This window comes from Zootoca vivipara, chromosome 4, assembly GCF_965207765.1.
Source record: "Zootoca vivipara chromosome 4, rZooViv2.hap1.1, whole genome shotgun sequence".
NCBI classification, from domain to species: domain Eukaryota; kingdom Metazoa; phylum Chordata; class Lepidosauria; order Squamata; family Lacertidae; genus Zootoca; species Zootoca vivipara.
Window position 1 is genome coordinate 37,752,560 of NC_142587.1, and position 27,563 is coordinate 37,780,122.

Here is a 27,563-nt window from a genome sequence, read left to right on the forward strand (position 1 = left end):
ACAGTGCATGGTGATATTTTGCCATTAGTCCTGATTTATATTTAGGAGAATATGGGTTTGTAAACTGCTTAGAAGATTTCTATCAAATAATTACGTAACTTTAGTTAGTTAGTTAGTTAGTTAAATACATAAAATAAATAACATTTAAGCATAGTTGAATCCATAATTAACTGATTAGGCAGTTTAAGTTTGTCGCCTTTTAATTCCCTTTCTTTCCCCTTCAGTTTAATGATAGATGAAAATCCCTCTGATTACCCAGAAGAGGGAGCTGGTGAACCTTTGAAACAGAGGAATAAGCGTCATCTTCCCTTGTGATTCCTTTACTTTCAGCATTTGAAGTCCTAAATAATTAATTCCTGAGCCAATGTTGTTCAAGATTTCCTGAAATCAGTAGTATATGTTCAACAGTAGGGTTGGCAGATTTAAGGCCTAATCTTTACCACAGCCCACATTTAAATCTGTCAGGGCTTGGTAGCAATGCTGTAAACTATCTGACATACCAGTGATTGCTGCAGTATGCTTTAATACAGGTCTCTGTGCTCATGCAGTGCAGGTGTCAAGGAGTGTGGAACTTGTAATTTGCCAGCATTTGCAGTCAAACTGGAATGGGTAATAGTGACCCTGGAGAGTTGTATGGCAGGGTAGTTTAAGCTGCCAGGATGTTTTTTGTTTTGACATAATGAAGAAATTTGGGGTGGAGAATAGTGCCATGTGGGAAGGAGATTAAGATGATGATAAGTTTGGGATTGGCAATGGGAAGTAGCATCTGTGCTGTTAAAAGTAGCTTTGCAAAGCACAGTGTGGGTGGAAGGGTTTGGATGGAGAGGGGTATTTGCAGAAGCTAACAACCAGCCTTACTGCTATTCTAGCTATAAACAACTGATTAGAACGGAAGTGAATATGAAATTATTGTCCATATGATTAGCCATTGCTTTATAATATAATTATGGGAAATGTGGGGGTCTGAAGACACATTGTCATCTGAGTCACTTTAAACCTACCAAGTAAAAACATAATAACAAATCAGATAGCAAACTTAGTTCTCCATGTGTGGGTACTTAAGATGGCTGCATACACATATGAGGGAGATGGTAGGAAGCTTGGTGAAAATCTCTAGTGTTGCAGAAGTACAAAAAAGAGAGAACTTTTTTTAAAAAAACCTCTAATGGGGTGGCAGAATATCCTTTTGCTTCTTACCTCAGCATCGCACCTCACTCCCCAAGAGGCTAGAATATTAATCCAAGATTATTGTTCTAGACTGGCCAGGGTCTTGGACAAGAGCACTCCTAGGCACATATTGCAGCATTTTGTTGTGAGTTCCACTGTAATAATAAGTTTCCCATCATGTTTCAAATGCTTCTATCACCTGATTTGTTCTGTTAGGATTGTTTTATTGTGCATTTTCTTTCTTTGCTTCAGAGCTCAAAACCTTCAAGAATCAAAAAATAAAACTGTAGAAGATGCACTTCGTCATCGAGAGGTAACTGTGAAGAACATTGAAGAGACTTACGACCAGAAGCTAAAGAACGAACTCCTAAAGTAAGTAATTTGTCTGTCTTCTTCAGTGACTGCATATGATGTACATAGAAAAGTAGTTGCATAGTAAAGACGGAACAGAATATACTAATAAGTGAAACATTTATGGAGCATTTTTATACACTAGGGATGTGTCTGTCAGTGTGATGGGAAGAGAAGGAATTTGGAGCATTTAACCTATGGACAAGAGGAGAGTAATGGAAGCAGCAAGCCTATAGGAGGTTTTTTGTTCATCCTCTTGCAATGACCTGAAACTCTACTAGGGTAGGGGTGACTAGCCCAGATCATATTTGCTGCCCTATATTTTTTGTACCGTACTTTTCCTTGTGTAAGATGCCCCCATGTATAAGACCCCCCTATTTTGGGGGACTCAAATTTAAGAAAATGGGGGGGGGGAGATGGCACAAAGTTGTTGAGCTTTCTTAGGGGGGGTGTGCCGAAAATCACTAGCCCACACATGCCACAAAATCCACCTTTTGTCTGTTCCCTTGCTGGCAGAAGCTGCCAATCGCCTGCCCAATTGCCACAACGTCGACCAATAAACACCACCCCTTGACATAGCAACCAATAACACGCACAATAGCCGCAGACAGCCATGGCAGAAACCAATCAAACATACACCCGATGCAGTCCCCTTGTATAAGAAGACCCCCACTTTTTAGCATGATTTTTAGAGAGAAAAACCTAGTCTTTTACACTGAAAAGTACGGTACTTTACACATTAATATGCCCACCTCTATACTTCAGTCCCTGGAGTGCTGACCAAAGGGCAATGTGATCCTCTGCCTTAAAAAGGCTAGCAATTGCTGTTTTAGTGATTTAGATTTTAATAAGGAGATGCTCAAATATTTAATCAGGAGATGCTCAAATATTTAAACTCAGATTAAATTTTGTAGGGATGTCATGATTGAAGGAAATGCTGCTGGCCAGGGTACACAGATATACTGGCCTTTCCCCTCCTGTGCCACATTTGAACGAAAAGGAACCAAGGGTGCAATTCAATTTAGTTCAACTGCTTGGATTCAACTAGCTGTCTATTGTGTTTAGGACTATAATTTTATATATGGGTTCTCCCTCTTGATTTGTATCAGAAGATTGAACATGGTTATTAGTTACCCAGGATAAAGCTACTATGACTTTAGTTATAAAGACACATGGAATTGAAGCTGACAGTGCTTAATCAATTAAAAGTCTTCAATAATTTGGCAACACTTTGCAATACTTTTTATTCCTAGGTATCAGCTTGAACTAAATGAAGAATACTTAGCTAGAACCAAGAAAATTACTGAAGATGAGAAAAAAATTAAAGGTGTTTTTTATATCTATCTCTGTATTTAAAAAAACCTACCACTCAAAAACAAATGTTTGACTTTTATTTAATGAAATATGTCTAATATAAAACTTCCCTGTTTTTGACCAGATAAAGCTATGCTTTTGCATGAAGAGACCATTTCTCTTAATTCAAAAAAGCAAGAATTCGAACATGCTGTATCACATTCAAAAGAGCTTGAGGTAGCTGAAGTTAAAATGTCTGTTTTAGCAATATATTTTTACTACCTTCATAATTCAGATAAATAAATTATCTAGTTATATCCTGGAAGAGGTCTGCTAACTTTTTTTCTAATATGGTATTTATTTCCAGCTGGAAATAGATTCAGTCAAGGCTCAAGTTTTATTATTAAGCAAGCAAAATCAGTTGATGACAAAAAAACTGGAAGAAGTTTCAGATTATCCAACACTAAAAGAAGAGAAAATGGAACTTCAGGTGCAGAATAAGCTACTCAAACAACAGTTGGAAGAGGCGCACAATGAAAACTTGGAACTCCGAGACAGTTAGTGTGAATCTAATATTCTTTGAAAAATTTTATCAGCAAGATTTGCAAAGAAAATACATTTTAGAAATGTAATAGCATGTCTGCTCTTTTTTGTTTCTCTGTGTTATATGTCTGTTTGTTTTTCTTTTGAATTTCTGTCATAATTAAATGGGTTTTTCAGGGTTTTCATAGTGCTTCAGGATGTAAAGTCCCAAATATTTATCTGCACCTATCTCTTTGCAAGACTGTCATTGGCACCTATTGAATAGTGACTATGACATCAATGGGCTTTTTAAAAATTGTGTTGCACAAGATATAAAATCTGTAGCAGCTAGCCAAAGGCTAAATCATATGTGCTTTGCTGATTATATACAAATGATGGTGATTCAAGCAAAGAGCTAAAAAGATGACCTCAGATATAGAGGGACCTCAATTGGCTTGGTTATATGCCCTTAATATAAGTTGTGAATGTCAATGTGAATATTATGTACTTGATTATTTTGATGCCCCAGAGGCTAAGATAGCCAAAAGCACAGAACAATGACTCAAGTTTTTGAAGGAGATTCACCAATAGGGCTTCATAAGGCCTATCTGCAGTCCACTATTTGCTCCTCTCCTTGGTTTGTTGTCCTCAGTATCCATGTTGAATTGTGGAAAACCCACATCAATGTTTTTATGATTATTGGATGGAACCTTATTAATTTTTTGTTAAGTCCTGATTAATGCTAAGAATAGTGACTGCCTGCATCCAGGGCTTTCCAGGATTTAAACCATTTGAATCATAGCACAGAACACTTAAAGAGTGTAGTTGGATGGTCTGCTACAGAGTATCTGTTCATCAGATGCAGTGTTTCCTGGCAAGGTTAGATTTTAACTTTATTTCCCCCCCCCTCCAAATCCTCCTATTTATAGAGTTGAGTCGGCCATCAGCTGAATATTTGGTCCTTGAGGCAGAGCTGAAAAGAGCAAAACATGCTAGGAAGCTTGAAGGTGAAGAATCTGACACTCATAAGCAGCTCTTGGAAAAACAGTTACAAAATGAGGTAAACTACCATTTTGTTATTGTTTACGCTCGTTTTTCTAAATACCTTTGTCAAAGATAGTTTATTTAAAATACTTTTTAAAAACAAAATAGAATCAGTAAATTCCTCAGCCACATTTTCCTCACTCCATATTATTAAAGTCTAAAACCAATGTAAAAAATACAGTCTGATCCTGCAAAAGCAGTGCACACCCTCTACACTTGTATTTGCTGCTGAATTGAGAACTCTCTGCATGACACTAAGTAAATTGTTAGTGTTGTAAATGTTTACTGTGCTAATAATATACTTGAGGAATTAGACAACTAAATTCTCCCAAACAAAGGCCAAGTGTAGACTCTACATTCATATTCTTCATTTTTGTAGATGAGGAACTGGTACTCTCAAAATCAAAATATCTGTTTCTCCCTGCCTCCCTTCCACAAGTCCATTCATTTGAGACCTGGGGGGCTGATTGCTCATTTGTAATTATATGGATTAGTTGCTTCAGTGTGTTAAGAATGCTCTTGAATTAGTAAGGCATTTTGTCTCTGAAATCTTTTTAGATTGAACATTGTGTACAGTTGAAGACTCAGTTGTTGGAATGTGAAAATACTATCAGGAAGTTAAATGCACAAATGGAAGACCTTAAGTTACAACTGAAACAGACACAGACAGGTTTGAAAAATCCTCTCCTCCACTTTTGGGCTAACAGAATAAGATCAGGCTTTGTTTAGAGCAATTTTATTTAAGCATTGGAGCAGATTGAAATAATAAACATGAAAAATGGCATGTATTGGGTTTTTTTTGTAAAAGTCTGGTATTTGATATTGTGAATTTTTAAATTTAAAATATTTTAAATTTAAATTTTAAATTATTATGCAGAAGGATCTTGACCATATGTAGACAATATCTGACAGTTCAGAAACACAGTCTATTCAATTTTTAGCCAGAAACCTTCCATAACCATATTTTATTGCTCCCAACTCAGATTTTCTTATTTGCTCCCCTTCATTCCTTTCTGTTACAACATTCTTTGTTTGAAATCATAATTTGTGAGCGAGTTAATTCCAATTTAAATGTGGCTTTCTGTGTAGTTTGCCCCCCCCCCCGCTTGGGTACCTTATTATAGCTTTAAGAGACCTCATACTCCTCCTCAAATCTTGAAATGACTAGGCAAATACTTTCATTATACTTCTACATTTGATTTTAAACATTCTTGTGTGTGTAACTGCCTTCTGGTATGGGCAGCTCTTTGGATCTAACTCTCATCTTTTGTGGCTCTGATACTTTCAGCTTAATTTGAATATTTTCTACTCATTTTGTTTGATCATACTAACTTTAAAAAGCTGAAATAAATTTGAGGATCCCCCCCATATTAAAGCATGTTGTATTTGTGTGTAGAATAACTATATTAAAATGTAAGGTAAATTCAGTTTTCAATTTTGCATGCTAATTATACAATGACCAAATCAAAATTTGTCTTAAATTGTTTTCTTTATCTCTATTAAATTCTTGCCTGTAGCATTAGAGAATGAAGTGTATCGGAATCCAAAGCCCTCTTTGGTTGATCATTCTGTCATTGACTTGTTTGGTGACAAGACTGTACCTCCTGATATTTATATAGATGGTGCTTTCCTGAAAACACAGCCAATGGCTGATATTATTGGAATGGGAAATGGTACAAGCCCCAGACATCATCACCACATACTGAAACCTAATACTTCACAAGATTCTGATTTAGAATTTGTAGCTAGTACAAAGGCTAGAATAAAAGAATTGGAGAGAGAAGCTGAATATTTAGAAGAGGCCTACAGGAATTACCAATACAGAGCCATTCAAACCACAGCTGGCCCAGCAAAAACCACATTCTCTTCACCTATGGCAAGTAACTTTACCATGGCATCTCGCCAAAGACTTTGGTTTGCACAGGATGATCTATATTCACAAGAATTACCCTTTCACTGCCAAAAAAGTAAAAACTATAGATGGACACCAGGAAATGGGGATCACTTGAAAGATCATCTAACCCCTCCACGGAAGAAGTCTACTTCTAGACGTCTGTCTTCTACTCCTGTTTCCAAAGCAAAGAGAAATATTAGTAGCAGGCTGTTTTCTGAAGGTAAGCAATTTGATATTCATTAATTATGAGTGAAGTTGTTGCTTTGTGTGGGTATCAAGAGCAACTGATATTAAGAGTTTTCTGCCATGATGGTTCCTTCCCTTGGTCCATTTCTACTTGCTGCAAATAGGGAAATGCTGTTTTTCATCTAACCCCTTTTAATGCCACACTATTTATCATTGAAACTGTTAAGTCTTTTACTTGCTGACTCTCTGTAGTCTTTGTGTGTGTGTATGTATGTATGTATGTACATACACAAACACACATACACAGAGTATACTCTGATTAAACACTCTCTTGCTCTTGCTATTTAATCAAAACATGGAGATAAACTTGAGAAGTACTGTGCAGAAAAAAATTCTTTTGTATTTTTTCCACAATGAACCAAATTTTTTCTAATCTGAAAACCAGTGTTAGAGAGTACCAAGCCTATCTCTTAAGCACCCAAAGTCTTCCAATGTTCCTGTGTTTTTACCCCTCCTTAAAGTATTCTGTGGTTTTCCAGGAACGATTTCCAATGTACATCACTGGTATTAAGCGTTTTGTTGCTTTACAGTAGCTGTTCAGATACTATTGCACAGTAATATGTGGTTGCCTTCTGTTCTGCAGATACAGTTGCCTCATCTTTTGCTGCCCCTCATCAGAATGCAGACCAACCTCTCTCCCCCATTCAAAGAACAGGCAACCTTTCATCTCCTGAACATGCTTCTAATTTATCAGTTTCTTCTTCCCCAGCTTCCTGCAAACAAAAGCTAAGGTAATGTTTATATAGTTGCAAAAGGTCTTCAGCTATGTCATGTCCCATATTTATGTGTTACCTGTTGATATCCGTAATCAAACATTCTTCCAAGAGCATGGTTTATCCTCAGGCACTTTAGTAGTTACAGTATCTTTTTGTGTGCTGCATTTTTAATACATTACAGAAACATGGAGATATAACAAACATTTCCTAAACTCTTACACAAGCTGTATTTATTTTTTTGCTGCTGAAGGCTCTGCTCTTGCATTCAAAAAAAGATGGAGATAGTAGTGGACCTCTAACATGCAGACTCGGGGGTAGTGGTGAGTGAGTAGAGGTTGCTTAACTTTTGTGAGTCCATATCCTGACCATGTTGTTCCACTTTGAGGGCTGTATCCCTTAAGTGTTAGTGTATTTGGTAATAGTGCATCAGGAGGAAGGTAGAGAGTACTGTACAGTGATATGCAATTTGATAAAATGATGAGGCAACCTTGCTATTGTGAATATGAGATCATGAGTTTAGATATTGGATATTGTGGCTGAAATCTGAATTATTAGAACACTTGGACAGCATGGAAGCTGTCATTCAGACTTCACAAAGGAACCTCGCTAAGGTTTTTACCCTCCATACAACCTTAACTCAGTTTTCTGATGATTGATGCTGACATAGGGAAGACTGTGCATAAAGGCTCCTCCTGCAAGAGCAAAACAAAGAGCTTTGATAAACCTTTCTTGTAACTAATGTTCATGACTTTGTATGTTATGCCCATGGTGTGCTCTGCAGATGTGACACAGGACTAGTAACTTTACATTTTAGAAACTTTTCTAAACTAAATTTAATCACTTTTCTCCATCTCCTTCCTTCCTTTTAGTCTTCATCAAGAACAAGGTGAAATTCAGGGTGTTAGTGACACTGCAAAACCTGAGAAGCTCCTGTATAAAAACCTTGGAAATGATGACTCCGACCTTGGAAATGATGAGTCTGCCAGTAAATGTAAGTTTTTACTATATTTTTCAGAAAGAAGCAATGCAGAAATTTTATATCTGGGCGCCACCTTTTTTTAAAAGCCAGAAATCTCTTAAGTATGACTCTTAGGGGTTTTTTGTTTTTTGTTTGCTTTTCATAACCTCTCAACTTGTTCTAACGAAATGGAGGTACCTTTTAAGCCACCCCTTTTACCAAGCAACTGTGTAATGGTCTTAACATATAAAATGCGTAGAACTGAAGCCTAGCCTAATCCTTGTGTATGTATGTGTGTAAATGTTATTGGGAATGGTATTGGACATTGTATGACCTACCCATTGGGCTTGGGAACCCACATTAGTAGAAAAGCAAAATATGCAGAAGCTGTACAGGTTATATTGGTAAGGCCTTTTCAGATCTCCGTTGCTGGCATAGGCAAAGTATAAAGTCAGAGCTTTGGGAAACTCTGGCACTCTTCTGATAGACATTTTAGTATATCTGATACAAAATATTTTTTTATTTTGTTTAGACTACAGCAGACCAACACGGCTACCTACCTGTAACTAGTATATCTGATGTTTGCCACAACCTGGAAATGAAAAACTAGAGATAGTTTAAAACTGAGCTTTCCAAACTCTGTGTCGTGACACATTAGTGTGTTGGCTGCAGTGTGTAGTTGTGTCGCGCAAATGCTCCTTGCGCTCCTCCCGGGGCTGGAAAGGGATTACTTTAACCTCCGGTTTGCTTGTAAAACTGAATTACTGTGTTGCGAAATGATGCACGTCTAAAAAGTGTGTCACCAACATGAAAAGTTTGGAAAGCTCTGGTTTAAAACCTAGAAGATGTGATGTAAAATAATGAGATTTAATGAAAGTGGAAAATGTTTGAATTGAATATAATGCACAGGGAAAACCAGTAAGTGCATGAAAGAGAGGGTTACAGCACTGGATATACAAAGTATAATTTTGGTTGGACAGAATTATTGAGGGAGTGCAAATTAAAGTTTTGCCCCCCCCCCATGCAACTTTAACTTATTGGCTTGTGCTGGTATCACACAGTTCCTTGTGTTGATTCTCTGTGTTTGTAGATGGATATGAAAGGATGGATGGGCGCATGTGTACACATGTATACATTATCATTGGCAGCAGAGGCTTGGCTGAGGAGGTGGGGGGGCGTGTTATACAAAAAAATTGTAAGATGTGTGGCATGCTGCATGTGACAGTTACCTCAAACTTATCATCTGGATATTGAGCCTGTAAATTACCAGGTTATTTTTTGATATAACCTGTATCGGGGATGGAGAACCTTTGGCACTTCAGATGGTGTTGGACTGTAACTCCCATAAGCTACAGTCTACGTGGCCATTGGTTAGGGATGATTGCAGTTGTGGCCCTTCAGATGTTCCTGTTCCTTATAAAAACAAGATGTATATAATGACAATAATGAAAAACCTGATATTAAAAGATAACAGACTGCTGCTTTCTGACAGAACCTGTTACAGTGGTGTTTATGTATGGTGATAGAGGAGTTGAAACAACTGGAGAAGGACATGATGCTTGCAAGCCCTACCAAACACTAATAAACTCCACCCTGAGAAGAGGCATAACTATAGGAAACTTGAAAGTTTTGTTTTATGGAAGTGACTCAAATGCAACCAGGCCCCCCATATTTTGCATTCATGCTTGTGTCTCATTGGTGGATTTTAATCCTACAAAGTCCACATTGAGTTGAAGCTGTTTTGACTCTTTGCTTAGGAAACATATTGTAAGAACTAGTTTCCAAGCCAGACAGTCCCATGATTCTGATTAAAACAGCCCATTTGAAATTTCTTCATTCTTAGGGTAATGGTTAGCTTGGCCAAGAAGAGCACTTAATTAATGGCTTACACTTATGCATTCTGAACTCAGTCATTCCCACACTGTGTCCATTTCTTTGCCCTGCTTTGATAATTGCAGAATAATGAGGGCATTGTTCCTACTTCTCCTCTAGATCAAGAGGACATTCCAGAACAGCTCGAAAGCGATGCGTCACATCCATCTCACATTGTTAGTGGAAGCCATGTTCCAGCTACTGTGCCAGCAGCGGGCACTTCACAGCAGGACATAAGTGAGTTTTCAGCTCAAACAAGTGTGAATAGCCATTTTAGATGGCTTGTTTATCAAAGTATATGGAAACTGAAGCTTTTGCAGCATCTTGTCTGAAACACAGTAAATGGTATTATTTTAAACTGGCTACTGTCCATTACAGAATATCTTCATAATATATTTCAGTTTAGAGCTGCTTCAGTCAACTTAAGAACTTAATTTTTAAGCTTCTCCATATCTGTAACAGGAAGGCACACAATTATGTTAGACGTTTGAAGATAAGGCAACAAGGGTATAGAGCTTAACAAAGGAACCTAGGGGAACTCGAGATGGGTGGGGAGTGTTTGAAAGTAACTACCGTATTCTCCCTGCTTACTGCACCACTTTCAACAATTTGTATGGAAAGATAGGGATCCTAGAGGGCAAATGTTGAGAGAAACAGAAGCTCTATGAAGTAACGTTTCTTGTTTGCATATTGGGGCAGCTGAAAGGGTAATATTTGTGACAGGGAACCCTGCAGCAGTCCTCTTCTCAAGTCTGCTATTTCTGTTATACAGCTGAAACTGCTGTACTTGGAATTTGATTTTGTTTTGTGATATTTCAACAAAATGTATCCTAACTATTAATATATTTCTGTACCCTACTGCACCATCATGATGACTAGGCACAAGTAGGTTTTCTGTAGCTTTGTGATCTTGCACAGTCTTATGTAGAGGGTTTATTGGGCAGCCATAGAGTTGGAAAATCACCAATATACAGTAAATGGAGGTAAAGGAAGCTGAATACAGTTTGTACAGGACATGGCATATTCTGTTCCCTGGATAATTAGTCTTTTCTATGTGCTGTTAAGTACCTATCTGTTTGGAATAATATGCATCCATATACTTTAACTGTGCTTGATTTAATGCTTCAGAATGCAAAACTGTCTTTCTTTGCTTAATATTGCCCTCTATGTATTAGGTGGAGCAGAAATAACAGCCCTGGAGAAACAAAAGCATCCTGAAGAACAGGAGGAGGAAGAAGAGGAGGAGGAGGAGCGGGAGCAGCAAAAATGGGAAGAGAGGGAAGGAAAAAGGCAGCAAGAGAGGCAGGACACTTTGGAAAGAGAGCAAGGAGAACTGGAAAAAGCAAATGAAGAATTGGTAATGCATTTCAGAGTCTTGGTGATTTAAAATAGTTATTATGAACTAAAGAGTACTTTCTTTTTCTAGACTAGGACTGTAGATACAGGCAGTCCCCCATTTATGTGCGATCAGTATGTGTTTGGTTTTGTATACGCACATCACACCGAACCCAGAAGTGACCTGGAAATGTCATAAAGACATCACTTAAAGGGCGGAATGGGAGTGGGGTGTTTGCAGGCTTTTTCAGTGGGTTTCAGTTAAACGCAATTGAACCGTTGCGTGCAGTGCCTCGGAACGTAACCCCTGTGTAAACGGGGGGCTGCCTGTATAGACAACAGATTCTCAGAGGCAGTTTTGTGGAATGGCCATTGCCTGTACAGTAGTGGGCTGATAGAATTTCTGCAGAACTTTGGTTCCCTCATGTTTTCCTTCTGGTGGAGATTGATAGATCAGAAGCTATTTGCCACCTGCCATTTTAACACCATACTGATTTGCCAGGGATATGAGTAAGCTGCTGTAATGCTGCATTAAATTGGGTTTCCCCTGTTCTATTATATCCCCACTATATCCCACCCACCCTGGTTGAACAGAAATCAAATTTATTATGTTGGATTATTCATAGTGCCTCAGTACTAGGAAAAAGGGAAGTGTTTTACAAAAAAACAAACTGGACAACCTTTGAATATTTCCTTTGGGAAGGAGGAGATGGTTTATAGAGCAGCTATTTTTGAAGCTCTTTGTGCAGAATAGGAATTTTTATAAATGATCACTTCTGTGAGTATGCTGTCTTGGGGTGTTCTGATGATAGGAGGCTGCAGCACTGCTACTTCTAATGGCAGGCTGGAGTCCTTCCCATCCAGTGGACTTCCTCATGAGGAACAAAGCGGTCAGCATTTCTTACCATTTCTGTAATAAAACCAAGATATGGCACATTAATCTGACACCACCAAAGATGGAAAGTAAGCTGCATCAGTTGTTTTCAGTATATGTTCTGGGGAAAGAGGGACCAGTAGAAACATTCTCTTGGAGAATTGACTTTTTAAAAGTACTGTTTAGCTGTTTTACTTTTTTATCCAAGTATTTCTAAACCACCATATAAAATATCAAGACTGTATAACATTAAAGACATAAAACACCATTTGAGAAAGCAAAATACAGATAATGGTTAAGGTCATTGGCAAATCAAAAATTAAGCATCTACAGTGGGCTTTCAACATTAATAAAAGGCCTTCAAGAGATACCTGAAAGTCAATAGCAGGCACCCCCAAACTGCGGCCCTCCAGATGTTTTGGTCTACAACTCCCATGATCCCTAGCTAACAGGACCAGTGGTCGGGGAAGATGGGAATTGTAGTCCAAAACATCTGGAGGGCCAAAGTTTGGGGATGCCTGGTCAATAGCAAGGGTGCCTGCTGAATCTGCTGGAATAGTGTTCTCTATAGCATGGGATCACAACAGTTGAGGCCAGTTGTGCTTCTGTAAAATGGGGGATTTGATAATCAAATGTAGTTTAGTTCTGGTTGAAGTAAGCCACTTATTGATTACTGTGAGGATTTAACTTGTGTGTTCAGAGACAACATTATTGTAGGCAATTTGCTGCAACTAATTTTGTGCTGTTTCTTTTATATAGTCCTTTAAGATCCTTATAAAAGTATAGGATGCTATGCGTAGGTAGGATTATGTTACCAGTGGGCCACATTTAAGTGGAGCATTCCTTTCTTCTCTGTTAAAATGTTTTACGGTGTTCGTTCTTTGATTTCATATAAGTGTATGCAAGAGTCAGTGGAAACCGAGAAAAAGCATGAAGATGTGGCAGATTTGGAAACCATTATCTCAAAGTCTGAAGAGCATGGTGGTGATGCTATTCCTAATCCGCTGGAAAAATACATGAAAATAATACAGCAGAATCGGGAGCAGGAGTTTGCAAATGAGGTGATGTTGTCCATTATTCTTACATCTAATGTCCTGGCTTTCTTCCATTATGGACCCCAAGGTAGTATGCATGTGGTTAATAGGAGGTCTCCCATCTAGGTTCTGTTTTGAACCAGATGTGCTTAGTGTCATCAAGATGGTGGTTTAATGCACCTGAGATGTATTAGTTTTGGAACTCACATACTCCAAGAACAAAGATGGAGAGTGTATTCTATCACACAATCTCAGTAGTTCCTTTGTCTTTTTCACACGACTAGCAAGCATGTAAGATAGCATGTACACGACCAACTAAAGAGTAGAACAAGATCTAATTAATTTAAAATGTTGAGTTCTAGCTTTTGTTGTATCAGAAACTTGGGATTTAAAGTCTACCTTATGTTTCCCCCACTTGAGGTCATTTAATACTCAGTGTATTGCCAAATTACTTCGGTTAATAACCAACAAAAATTTCCTAATGTACTTGATTATTGTTGCGAACCTTGTGGTTATTTGTAGTTTAGCTGATACTTCTGCAGCTTGCTTTGCTGTTATCCAGAATTAATCATCTTCAGCTGAAGTAATGATTAGCTTAAAAGGACGGATTCCAAAGCATCATACTTCCTTGATTATAGCTTTTTGGCTTAATGAGTCATGCTTCATGCATATACAATAAATTTCTATTGGCCACACGAGTTCAGCTTGGCAAAACCTGCTGTTTATAGCTACACTTTTTTGCTGCGTGATATCAAATTCAAAAAGGAACAGTAGAATGTTAGATCCTGTCTGTGCATCACAATATCTAGGACTGAATGCTATAAGCAATCTGAACTAATCACTGGAAAGCGCTATCATTTGCTACTGTGGGGGTGGCTTACCTGTGGCCCTCCAGATGCTGTTGAACTCCCAACTCCTGGTCTGTGGTCAGGAACAATAGGTATTTGTAGTACAGTAACTGTTGGAGGTTCCCCACATCTGTTCTACTGTTGATCTCTGTTAGCCATTTTGAATTGGTAATACACAGTGATAACCACTGTAAGTCCATCACACTGCAGTACAGTGATCTCTGCTTGGTCTTGTAACATACAAATTCTTGCATCAAACTACTTTCTTAATCTTTTATTCACTGATCACTTTTGACAAATACAAGATCATTTGAATTTGGCAATGATACTAGAAAAAATAGTGGGCAAATACTTTAGTGTGTACATTCTGGTTTTAAACAGTTTAAACATACAGGTTTAAGATTACCCGCAGACCTATGGAGACCACAAAATTTTGTCTGGAAAAGGTCATACTATGGTAGAAAACCAATAACAGGACACGTGAAATATGCCAAACTAAAATTTCTGATAACAAATTCCATTACAAAGCTGTTCAGACATAAGCATGCTATTTTTGTAATAAAGACAAAAAAACCCCCATTGCAGCCAATAACATTGCGTCTCTATCAGTGGCTGTTGCAACTGGTTGAAGGCAGAGAGAAAAGAAGACCAACTGCCGTTTAGCACCTTCACCCCAAGAACTGCCCCACTCCAGCAGCCATTCCACCTTGCCATGTACAAGCTAGAACATGAATGTGTGTGTTCGCCTTCATTCCCTCTCCCTTTTGCATTGTATCTGTTAGATGATAATGTATCATGGTAGTGACCTGTCTTATCTATACTCTGTATAGCACTTAGGGTAATTTTAAGTACCTAATCATATTCATGTTTTTTGAGTAGCAGAGAAGTGTGAAGACCACACAAAAGCAACCAGTAACAAGTTTCTTTTCTCTATTAGGACTTCAAGAAAGAAGCTGAAATATTGTCTGAGAAACTCTCAGGTAGTGGAAAGGAGGACAGGTATGTATCTTTCTAGTGCTTGATGTGTATGGTTCATTTTATTTTTGCTTTTTTATCAAGTGGGGCCTTTTTGCATTTAAACAAATCCTTTCCATTAAACAGTTTTAATTGCATACTAATTACACTTGTCTGGTAATCTTTACTGTATTGCAGTTGAATTAAGATATGTTAGTTTTAAAGCAAATGTCAAAAGAATGGATTGCATACTAAGTTTATTTGAGCAGGTCTCTATTTATAGATTGTTTGTGATAGACATTGGGGAAGGAGATTTCACCAAATTATCCCTCCCCCTAAAAAAAAACCTGCTCTAGCTGATTGGGGGACTTATGATTTGATGTGTATGGTGTGTGAGGGAAGGGTAGATGAGAATCCTAAGAAGGAAGTGTATTAGACTTTCAAAATTCATTATTATCTGTGTTCCAGTTTTAGTGCTGCAGCCACTCTTCATGGAGAGCCTGATGATGATTTCTGGTGAATATCGATTAGCAGGGGCTACCTGACCAGAGAAAGTGGACTTTTTTATCATCAGAGGAAGCACCACAAACTAGGGTGAGATTCTGAACATTGGAATATCACCATCTGCATAATTCAGGAAAAACATACTAAAAGTGAAACATTGCTGTTTGTTGGCACAAAGTTGCTATCAGTGCTACCGAAACAATGTTTCAGAGAATTGCTTCCTACTTGAACAACCAATTTTACATGTTTAAAATATGCCAGTACAATAAAGATAGCTTTTTATAGAGGCAGTGGGGGAAACAGTCAAATCAGGTTGGTTTACCTTGTTTTACAAATGAATATTTTTTTAAAAAATAAAGCAGCAGTCATAGAAAATTCTGTGTTTAAATCTATTTGAAATATTTTCTTCCAGACTTTACAGATGATTGACCAGCTGTCTTTATAAGCATAGCTCAAAGCTCTAGAATGAAAACAATGTTTAGACATTTAACTTTTGGGGTAATATGCTTAAGAAGCTTTTGACTTTATTGAATAGTGAGACTACAATGTCCTGCTGCTGCACATCCTTTAGCTACTCTTTAAAAACAAACTAGGGTATCAGCAATAGTTCAGTCAAGCACACTTTAAAAATTAAGTGCTTGTAATTGGGACTACTTCCTATTAAAAGTACATGGTATTGTAAACAATGATTTACACTATTATGATGTTTGAATTTTGGAAATGGCTGTCATAATATGAAACCGGCCTGAAAAACTGGGGCAACTGTGTCTGAACTCACTAAAATTGAATCATATTATCAACTCATTTTTGAGGAGAGTTCCTTGGGAAAGTGGTGAAAGAATTAACCCACTTTACAAGCTTTGTAATTAGTGGGAAATGGTGGTACAGATTAATCAATGGCACCTGATTTGTTGAAATGCCAGAGATTTTGAAAGTTGAAATATATCCTGGCTTCATGTAGTTTGACCATGCTGCACTACAATAATGAAACACACTATAGATGGGATTTTTTTGGAGTGAGCTTATGAGAGACGCCAGGCATGCCTCAAGCAGCAGTTCTCCTAAGACAAAGTTGAGCAAATAGTACTGTTTCAAAATCAGTTACTGAGAACAGACCCTTGCAGATGAGCATCTTTCAAAATACTTTTGCATATCTGTGTTTGCTAATTTGACTGCTCTCATTTCTTAAGAGACAGAAACTAACAAATTTATGTTTATGTCAAACCATATCAAACCTGAACTGTGAAATACAATATTGTGTTTTTTTGCCCCAAAGGTAAACTGATCGTGGCAAATCCATATACCAAATAATGCGCACACTTTTTGAAAGTCAGACTCAGTCCAGAGGCACCCTAGCACTGAAGGATATCACATGTTATAGCTTATTGTGTGTGCGTACACACACACATGCACACACATATTGATAAGATGCAGGGAAAGGTCTTATCTTCCTATGTCCATTGGTTGCCATATTTTTCAATACAGTGGTACCTCGGTTTATGAACACAATTGGTTCCGGAAGTCTGTTCATAAACTGAAGCGTTCATAAACTGAAGCGAACTTTCCCATTGAAAGTAATGGAAAGTGAATTAATCCGTTCCAGACGGTCCACGGAGTACTTAAACTGAAGCGTTCATAAACTGAAGCGAACTTTCCCATTGAAAGTAATGGAAAGTGGATTAATCCGTTCCAGACGGGTCCGCGGAGTACTCAACCTGAAGCGTACTTAACCCGAAGCATGGGTGTAATTGGTTCTGGAAGTCTGTTCATAAACTGAAGCGTTCATAAACTGAAGCGAACTTTCCAATTGAAAGTAATGGAAAGTGAATTAATCCGTTCCAGATGGGTCCGCGGTGTTCATAAACCGAAAATTCATAAACCGAGGTGTTCATAAACCAAGGTTCCACTGTAGATGTTAAAACTTCCAATTATGTGTCACCGAAACACTAGCTTTGGGATGGCTGTCTATACTGCTACAACTGTTTCAAAACTTTCTTAAAATAAGCATACACAAATATTGGTTCTATTATCTACAAATATTTATTGTAACACTTGGATATAACTACAGGAAGCCCTTGGCACTGATAGAAAATATTGATTCACGGTTAGGTTACAAAAATTTATACATAGCAAAATTTAATGCTCTTTACATAAAAAATATTAGACTACTTAAACAAAACTTCAAAAAACTCCCAGTAAATAGCTACATAGAATTAGAAAAGAATTAGGCTTTAAGACACTGTCCGTTACCTTTATGCAAACACTGGACTAGTAAGAACATCACCTGCATTGCTGTAGAAATTTGCTTCCTTCATGCAACAGGTAAAAACAAACACTAAGCTATTTTTATCTGCTCTATATAGATTTTGCCTCTTTAAAAAGAAAGTCAGATTAGGCATGTAACAAACTCAAATGCAAGGTAATACCTGAAGTTTTTTCCACATTAATATTTTTTTCCTTTAAAAACTTTCTAAAGAAACATGTGCTTCCTTTATCTTTATACACTTCTGTATGATCTACAGGAGCATGTTAATATTCAGCAAACGTTCAAAACTAATCAAACCACACATTAACATGGATGTATGACTTGACTTTTTTACTGATTTAAAACTCACTGATGTACTTAAAGTTTATCCAACATTTATATTTTTTTTTAAAAAAAGCACACCAAAGATACCATCACTAGTACTCAAGCTAGCACTGAATGTTTCTGAAAATGTTAGAAGGCAGATTTTGTGGGAAACACTCTTAAAATGGCACCCAATATTTTAATGAACACCAAATTTCTTAAAACAAATAAGCACTGTCTATAAACGTGCTGAGCACCAAAATTGAGACGGGTGGTTGACCTGTGCTCTGTATGGCTATGGGTTTTTAAGTTCTACAAATTGTTATCTGCTCACTTGAAACAATTATATCAGTATAATTTCAACAAGGTAACACTTTCTGCTTTGATAAAATACATGATAATGATCTCCCACTGCTATATAAATGCTCCAGACATTTATAGAAAATAAATATTAAGGCAAAGCTGACATTTATTTTCTGAGAAGGGGATCATTATCCTGATCCAAGGGTCTGTCTACATTCCATCAAACGGTATAAAATTAAAAGAAAACTGGGCAACAGCGCCCAGCTTACTCTGGTAAGTGCAGTAGAACAACAGTGGCTCATTACAGCATCAACGGAAAGGGAGTGGCTCAGAAAATAACACTTCTGGCATTTAGTCCACAAAATCCAGTTTTAATTTTGACAGAGACTGAATAAGATTATTTGTAACTTCCTGAAACCGTATCAAATAAGCACAACTATCAGTATTCAGAAGAAATGGAATAACTATCTAGTCATACTAGAATCTTAGTTACTTACATCTGTGTAATTATATACAGCCTTTAAAATCTTTTAGTCATTGCAGGGCTGGATACCAACTGTGGTAGCCTGTTTTGAAAGGAGCGTGTTCCTTCAGTAATTCTTTTATAATTGCCAAGAGATATCCATAAAGATCCTTGACATGGTAACAGGTTTTTCTAAAGTGGCCTAGAGACAACCTCTCTCCCCTCCCTACCCCCCCCCCAACCACAGTGCTAAAGGAATGGAGGATATCCACTGCAAATTTTCCCTATGATCATGGCAGAGGAGCATGAATGTGAAGTTTTTATACTTCTGCATTTGCTTGGACATGCATCTGTTCTGCAGAGCAGCTGCTTGATGATTTGTCAGAGCTACAAAATTCTTCTGGCAAACATTTATGTGTAAGAATTGAGTTGCTCTTTGGACCGAGACTGGATATCCTGAAGCTCCTGTTCTTCTTTTGCTTTGATATCCTGGTAAGCCTGCATTTTGCTCGCATCCTTTAAGTAGGCCCAGTTAGAGGACAGTATCATGAGGAAGTGTATCTGGAAGAGAAGGGTGAGCATGATGGCTAGTGAGCATGTCAAGAGGCAAAGCAGGCAGCTAGTAAGATTAATTTTTAAAAGTTATTCTAGATTATTAAATATTAAAAAAGGCAAAGAGGATTATTTCTAAAGATCTCTAGAATTTTGCATGCTTAACTCTACTAAGTAGGTACTGGCAAAAGTTAGTAGAAAATAGGAACAAAAGCAGTTAATGCGAAAGAACAACAGAAACGGAAAAGCTTTGAAAATACATTGCAAGTTTACATGCTGAAGCCTAGAAGAGCAACTCAAGATAAATCTGTGGTCGTTTCTTCCTTTCCCTGCCCCCCCCCCAATTCTCTTGAGTAAAGAAAAATTGAAATGTGGAAATTTTCTATAGTAATCCTCTTCCAAAAGTTGCATTCCGCCATACTCACTGGGGCAAAAATAGTTTTTTTCTCCCCTAAAATGCAGCTTTCTTATATAAAAGGGTTTGCTTTGTGTGCTGCATGGTTATACTTTGGAAGCTGATCACTGACAAATAAGTTAGTAGCACATAGAAAACAACAACTTTTGTGGCACAGGCTATTTCTCATAGGCCAGTGGCGGGGTGGAATTTCCATGCTTTTGCTAGAGAACTGCATGGTTTTTGTTTCTTATTTTTTTGGGGAAATGAAAATGTCAACTAATGAAAAGGGTATTCTTCAATGAGCCTAATTAGTTGTCTCAAAACATTTGACCAGTAAAAACCCAATGGGCTGGTGTTATACAGTAAAGAGAGGCAAATGTGTGGTACTTTAGAAGAGCACTTTGACAACAATCTAAAAGGTAGGCACTGACAGTTATCAAGAATCAAGCATGTATCTTGTGTGTCATCTATTTGTAGAACAGATGCTTTATTATTTTTCAGATTAGTGAACAGCAGAGACAAAATAACTTATTACAGGCCCTTAATTGATCCAGTAATTATTTCAGAGATGATTGTTAGAAAAAAATATAGCTTGATGTTAAATGAAAGCCCTCCTTCCTTTAAAGGGATGATTTACAACATCACTAAAAATAACAATCCTCTCATAGTATAGAAAATAGCCAGCTCTCACCCACATCATTATTCATATACAAGAAATAAATTTGAATTAATCTAAAATGCTTAAAGATGCTTACTGAAGCTATTTACAATTTACTGTAACAAACTTCAAAAAAGCTAGACTCCTTAGTCTAGGGTGTCAGTGGTTTTTCAAGCTACACAGTGCAGCTCTTTACTGGGCTTATGCAATTTAGAATTTAGTGCAGCAATCTTCCCGACTCTTAAACTTCAAAACGGCATAGTTATATGTGGTAGCCATCATGTAGATCAGCTGGTGGAAGAGAACAAAACACAGCGTATAAGAGACAACAAATTCTATTGGCCTTTTAGGCAGTTCTTTGTGTTAGAATGAAAATTTATACTGTGTCAGGCACGGATTTCAATGAGAGCTATGGCAAAACTGACTAGCTCTGCTTTACCTAAGCTATGCAAGGGTCCCTGATTGTTTCAGTGGGAAGTACCTTGATAAATTATTACTTTAAATGAATTTGGCAACAGAAGATTGAAAGCAGGTTGCTGCAACAGTTCATTGACTACAAATGGGTCTTGTTTTTAATTAGACTTACTAGCTTCAGCACATTCAGGTACCTTTCATACTCCCCAAAAGACTTAAAGGAAGGAAAGACAGGAGTATTAATTAAACTATTTTCAAAGATAGGGAACCTCTGAAGTGTCCTGATCCCGGGAAGTTCTACATACTAATGGCAAAATAGCTATATCCAAAAATGCCATAAATTGGCCATGCAACAGGATGGAGGTAAACGAATAGCAAAAAACAAAACAAAACCAAAAGAACTATTTTAAAGCTTGCTTTGGTGCAAAGCTTTACTGGGAAATGTAAGCACTTGCCTGCTATTTGGAATATCCTGAGAAAACTACAATCAGGTGCCAACAAACACAAAAATTATTACTTAGTTTAAGTTAAACAATATTTTAAAGATTACATCTGAAAAGGGAATATGTGGTTATTTTATGAGAAAGCGAGAGGATGATGGTACTCACCAGGGCTATGACAGTAGCACCAGCTCCAGCACACGCCACAATGAACAGGTGGTAAGACAAATAGAACTATAACAGTAAAGGGGAAAATCATTGTCCTAGGAGCTCCATGGCACATTAACAAATATAACTCGGCAGGCTGCTTAATGTGGAGGAAGGTCCAATTCCATGAGCCACTGCACCAACAAATATTTTTGAGGGGACATAGTGAGTACTCTGCAAGTCCAATGTCAAAATCTATGGCACTTCAAGCTATTCAGACAAGGAGTCTGTGCCAGTGTTGCTGCAACATAACACTGCCAGTTGTACCTAAAGGCATACAAGAAACTTGCACTCATCCCTCTGATTGTGACTGGAAAAAAATGTTAGCCTCAGTAACTGGATGCTGGTCACCTCATGTGCAGCTTGTTCAGGACCATTTCTATCCATGCCAGCCACGAGAAAAGAATGAACGAATCCAAAATTATTATTCTGAGTGAGACTAGGGCCACCACCATGGCAGGTCCATCAACACCACTCCAACCTCTATTAACATTATTCTAGCCCACCGTTGTAACTGAGGGATGCTCCACACATTTAAAAACCTGTGTACGCCTGTGTTTCCAACATGCATGGAATGGCATGGAAGACAGCATAATAAGGCAAACCTGCCCAACCTGCCTGGAATAGCTGCTTTTATAACTGGCAGCTGTGTGTTAATGCCTATCACTGTAACTCAGTGGGGGAGAGATGCATGCCCAGTCAGCATGATGCCTTAGCAATAAAGATAGGAGACAGCGTATTTTGATGGCACTATTTTTGCAGTTGTTCCTTATTCAAAGGAAGCATGGCATATTAATTAAGCATTGATTTGTTAAGAAAATATGGTGGTATTACTTCTATACGCTGTATCCTAGTGTTTACCATATTGATGCAAAATTGATGTGGCTTGATGAAATAATTTTTCAGCACTCTGTATTTCAGCTACTGAAGGGGTGGGAGGAGAAATACCGTTCCCTCTCAACTCGCTCTCCATAGAACCGCTTAGCCTTGCAACAAGTAGTGCAGACCTATATCCTCAGAATGTTGTATCATTCATTCTGTATGATTAAGAAACCTTTTTTAAAAAATAAATAAATGGCACGAGCATTAATGTTTTAGCAGACCAATTGTTTATATCCCAGTTGTTAAGATATGCAAGACAAGCACTGGGTGCCGTAGTCTCGTTTACCTCAGGGGTGCTGCACATATCTGCTAAGGCTGACCCACATGCCTTGCCAGGCACAGCATTCCAAGGGATGATACCTGAAGTTAAAATATCAAAAAGCCATTGTTAAAGCTGATAGCTGATGTCATCTCCCTTCCTGAAATCCATTTCCCTTACCCACCTACACACAAGTTGTGTTCCTTTAACAAGCACCCACACATTGACCAGTTCAATCTGGAGTTGGCACCAGCAAGTACAAAATCACTTAACTGTGTTCCCTTTCTACATCCAGGAGAGATTCTCCTTGCCAAGAGATGTTCTCAGATCTAGGATTCCCATATGGCGGACAAATGGTTGTTTTAGTCACTATGGACACTCTTCTTCTTTTTAATCACTGTCATATGCTGTGCTTGAATGGGCAAAGGGATTGCTGAAAAGGGTGGTTGCATCTTTACAGGCTCTGCCTTAAGCTTCATGGATTGAGATTGCAATTGTGATCAATTGCAGAGGAACTATTCAGAATTATCTCTGCAAGCCACACTCTTCCTCCATTGCCTTATTAAAGCCTTTGTTCCTTTTCTTCATTACTGATCTTCAGGCCATTTTCTTCCTGGTGGAAGTATACCATGTGACAGCAAAGTACCTTGACATATTGCACTCTAGAAGATATTCATCAAATATATTCATCTGTGACCTTTTTGGGGGGTGGGGGGAGCTATACAGCAGTAGGTATGTGTATGAGAGTTATAAAACACTGGATAAGTTTGCGTGTAGCACTCAGCCATGTGGAGTGAGAAAAACTATGAGCCAAGGTTTGGGCAACATGCCAACTCAACAGTCATGGCATAGCTCACAGCAGCACAGAAGCAGCAGGACCAGAGGCGAACAGCTACTTTGTCTTGTAATCTCTATAAGTAGTTCTATTGGTTTGTATCCAACTAAGTTGAATGAAAGTGAGTTGTGTCCATTAACTTCAATGGGTTTACTCTGAGAAGACTAGCAGTGGATAAAAACCCATTATTTCCCAGGCTCGCCTCTACTGCGCCCTCCCCGCACATCTCATTTCCACCGGCCTTTCTGAAAGATTCGCACCATTCTTTAGCCAATATCAGAGAAAGTATGTTACTAACCTTAAAATACCTGGAATCTGGATGGAACTTCTAGAAGTAAATTGACTCAACTTCTATTATGTGTTCAACTGCCCTGTGTTCTATTCCCCTTCCTTTTTGGAGGTGATCATGTCCCTCACTCCTAATCCCACACAAATAATCCCAGTCCCAGGGGAGGGTGGGGGCTAAACAGTATTTGACACCAAATAGGCATTAATGACAGGAACACCTGCATGGTGTGTGTGATGTTAATCAGGTAAAAAAGATCTGCTCCCATAATGTGTGATTCTTGGGTGCACAAATCTAAACCCCTGTTCCTTCCTCATACTGTTCTGACAATGTATTCCAAAACAAAAGGATAAATGAAACCGCTTTGCACGAGCACATACACAATTCACATTATTACAGAAATAGTAAGAATATGCAGATATATAGATAAATTCAGGAGACTAGCATGGTAGGTTTTCAAACTATTTGGTGATGGGCTCAGGCTTGCTTAAGCAGTTTATTTTGCTGATTGTTTTATTATTAAGCCTGATAGCATAATGCGGATAACAGGCACAAAATCACTTTAGATAAATGACTTGCCAAATGCAGTTAAACTGGGTGCATCTGGAAAGAGGTCAGTGTAATCTGCATTAATTGAAAAAGTAATGACATGTTCAGAGACTCCATACTTGGTTGCTTTTTGGTTCATCTCATAAGGCTAAGACAAACCTGTTGAAGATAGGACAAGGAAAGAGGATAAAGCATTTAATCAGGATTAAAATAAGTACCGTATTGCCTGATATCCACACAGATCTGGTCCGCTGAAGCTGTCATATTTGCTGGGAGTGATCTGATGACTTCGCAAGTTGACCATATGTTATAGAACATGAAGACCGGCACAGCCGAGAAGCCAAAGACGCCAAGCCAGGTCACCCCCAGTACGTAGGTCAGGAAAACAAACTGAGGAGACAGGCACACATTTCACACAGAAACCCCCTTTCTCATTAATTTAGGAAATCAAGGGTTAATCTCATTTACACTACATACACTCCTGAATTTTAAAATCCAAGAGCATGTCACAGTCTCCATGTCTGATGTGATCTGGGATTTTCACTCCAGAGATACCTTCCCTATAGCCCGTGTTGTGATGTTAAAAGCTTGATGTTTTGTTTTAAGTCAGCAAAATAAAAAGCAGCCTGACTTTCCAAGCAGTAGTCATTCTGGGATGCCTTCTTTGTAATTGGAGTGGCACTTCATTACTGGGAACTGTGACTTCCTTACAATATCTGTGGGCAGCTCCCAATTCCTGCTGTACGCAGTTAGGATAAGAGGGCATAGCTTCTAACAACATGGAGTGCCAGCCTGTTGTCTCGGGTGAGCCAGCTGAAAAGAATGTCATGCCTCAGCCAGCTAAATTGGAATAAGAGATGGGGACAACTTAATTACATTTTGGGTTGGGGGGGGGTGCGGAATCTATAAAGTTAAAAATGAAGTGCTCTCAGTTAAGTGGGGGGCGGGGAGTGAAATCCTCCCCAAAAAGCACAACCTGGCTGCAAAAAGCCCAACACTGGACAAAAACACACAATATATAATCTGGGCATTTTTATAAATGGTGTTAATGAGAACTTTGACAGAACTGTGGTCCACTTAAAAGTTGTAATTTCTTGGAAGAATAAACTTGGTAAAAAAGAGGATTATGTCTAAATTATTTTTTCCTTATACCTCTCTCCAATAAAGTACTATGCGAGAGAGAAAAAGCAGGCAATTTCACTTGGGATAAGAAAACAAGCTAGAATTAATATCTAATTCTCTTGTGACCATTAAGGGGAGAGGTATAGCCTCTGCTGTTCATGTGGATGACTAAGGTTCAATTGCTAGCATCTCTAGCTAGGGCTTTCTGAAAGCCTAGAAAGACACTGATTTCTCTGTTATCAAAGGCGAGCGTAAAGAGCTGGTGCAAACAACACTAGATAATGCTATGGACCACTGGAGTAGTAGCAATCCATATTCCTGCAATGGGCTCACCATTCCACTGATGCAGCGGCCACAGATGGTTGTCTTGAATTCACCATGCAGCTCCTTCACAGCACTTGTTGTATAAAAGCCCTCCGCCAACAGGATAATTCCATACAAGAAAAAAAACGATGCAATGCCATAGATCACATACTGCATTAGTTTTATTCTGAGAAGGAAACAAACGGGGCAATCAGACTCTTGTCACTCTGAAATAAAGTCTCATTTCTTAATCATCTGAGAGCACAAGGACAGAATGAACATCTTAGTGGCAAGATCACAGTTGAGACCATATACTAGTTGCGTAAAGAACCAATGTAGTTTGGGTCATAATTTCCATCAGGTTGCAAGATTTGGCCTTGGACCATGCTGGTGGTTGAGGCTAATAGGAATTAGAGTCTTCACCATATGGAGAGCAGCAGGTTGACCAAGGCTGGTTTAGATTCTGATCCAGTTGCTCTTCTTTAATGACTTGTCAACTGGAACTGGTTAAGCTGTTGTAGATTTTTACCTCATATTCAAGAATAAAGGGAACTGGAGCAGTCTGAGAAGCTGAATTTCACATATGAACTGAACTAGTCAGTCAAATCCTCGGATGAAAACATCTAGTATTTATTGCCCTTCTATACAGCTATTAAAAGGGACATGGGTGGCGCTGTGGGTTAAACCACAGAGCCTAGGGCTTGCCTTGCCGATCAGAAGGTCGGCGGTTTGAATCCCCATGACGGGGTGAGCTCCCATTGCTCAGTCCCAGCTCCTGCCAACCTAGCAGTTCGAAAGCATGTCAAAGTGCAAGTAGATAAATAGGTACCGCTACAGTGGGAAGGTAAACGGCGTTTCCATGTGTTGCTCTGGTTCGCCAGAAGTGGCTTAGTCATGCTGGCCACATGACCTGGAAGCTGTACACCGGTTCCCTTGGCCAATAACGCGAGATGAGCGCCGCAACCCCAGTCTGTCACGACTGGACCTAATGGTCAGGGGTCCCTTTACCTTACAGCTATTACACAGCCAAATTCACCACCAGTAACTTCAAAAAGGCTGCAGCATCTGATGCTTACACATAATTAAATAGCCTCAAGCCCTACCCTCACCAGACACTATAGAATATTTCTTACTGCAAACATTTTCCCTTACTGTATCCCAGAAGGAACCACAGCAGGCTTCTTCTGGGAAGGAAGCTTTGTTCTTGCTTTGTTTCAGCAGCAAGAAAAACATTTAAAGGGGTGCTGCTCCTACTCAAATAGACAAAATGAGCACTGCTGCAAAGCTGGAGACCCAGACCAACACACCTCTATGCCATCTAGCAACAAGAAGGGGCTTTCATTTTGCCTTTTGTCAGTGTGTGCACTGCATCCACACAATATAAATTCCTCATAGTAGCAGTAGGGTACATTGCCCACATCACTCAATATAATGCAGCTTCTAGCTCTACTGAAGACCTACCCATTCATTTGTGCAATTAACTTGCAGTGATTTCTGTTTTGTAATGGATCCAGCCATCTTTTCCATTAAAAGTAATATGTAGCCAAAGTTTGTGAGTAATTTGCATTGTCCCCCTTTGCTGCAAAATTTGGTTTCTGGTCATCACTGCACCCCATGGTATCCTCACAACCACCCTGTAATATAGATTTCGTTTCCCTTTCCACATACAAAATGTCAGAATACCCTGCATCTAAGGCACTATGCAAAAGTGC

General features: G+C 38.5%; 2 protein-coding genes across 20 annotated transcripts in view; one reads left to right on the forward strand and one right to left on the reverse strand.

Moving 5' to 3' along the window:
- Positions 1–27,563, forward strand: part of OFD1 (OFD1 centriole and centriolar satellite protein) — a 63,906-nt gene that overhangs the window by 16,087 nt on the left and 20,256 nt on the right. For 4 of the 12 annotated variants that reach the window (XR_015949518.1, XR_015949519.1, XR_004692681.3 and 1 more), the window contains exons 10-23: positions 1,420–1,539; positions 2,772–2,845; positions 2,957–3,048; positions 3,179–3,368; positions 4,263–4,393; positions 4,936–5,047; positions 5,895–6,491; positions 7,101–7,248; positions 8,103–8,224; positions 10,184–10,300; positions 11,239–11,420; positions 13,169–13,333; positions 15,092–15,153; positions 15,577–15,702. Coding sequence is in view for 3 of the 12 variants with exons in the window: in XM_035116827.3 (XP_034972718.3) it covers positions 1,420–1,539; positions 2,772–2,845; positions 2,957–3,048; positions 3,179–3,368; positions 4,263–4,393; positions 4,936–5,047; positions 5,895–6,491; positions 7,101–7,248; positions 8,103–8,224; positions 10,184–10,300; positions 11,239–11,420; positions 13,169–13,333; positions 15,092–15,153; positions 15,577–15,628 (2,164 nt within the window). In the remaining 9 variants the exon portion in view is untranslated. Of the gene's footprint in view, positions 1–1,419; positions 1,540–2,771; positions 2,846–2,956; positions 3,049–3,178; positions 3,369–4,262; positions 4,394–4,935; positions 5,048–5,894; positions 6,492–7,100; positions 7,249–8,102; positions 8,225–10,183; positions 10,301–11,238; positions 11,421–13,168; positions 13,334–15,091; positions 15,154–15,576; positions 15,988–23,357; positions 23,493–24,667; positions 25,549–27,563 lie in introns of those variants that run through there. The other 8 variants (XR_015949516.1, XR_015949521.1, XR_015949522.1 and 5 more) reach the window with 5 other exon arrangements.
- Positions 17,630–27,563, reverse strand: part of GPM6B (glycoprotein M6B) — a 104,098-nt gene continuing 94,164 nt past the window's right edge. For 4 of the 8 annotated variants that reach the window (XM_035116833.3, XM_088667731.1, XM_088667733.1 and 1 more), the window contains 5 exons: positions 25,882–26,038; positions 24,645–24,816; positions 22,784–22,857; positions 21,577–21,642; positions 17,630–19,508 (listed from right to left, as the gene is read on the reverse strand). In XM_035116833.3, the coding sequence (XP_034972724.1) occupies positions 19,359–19,508; positions 21,577–21,642; positions 22,784–22,857; positions 24,645–24,816; positions 25,882–26,038 (619 nt within the window). In that variant the 3' untranslated portion in view covers positions 17,630–19,358. Of the gene's footprint in view, positions 19,509–20,364; positions 20,846–21,576; positions 21,643–22,783; positions 22,858–24,644; positions 24,817–25,881; positions 26,039–27,563 lie in introns of those variants that run through there. The other 4 variants (XM_088667735.1, XM_088667732.1, XM_088667734.1 and 1 more) reach the window with 1 other exon arrangement.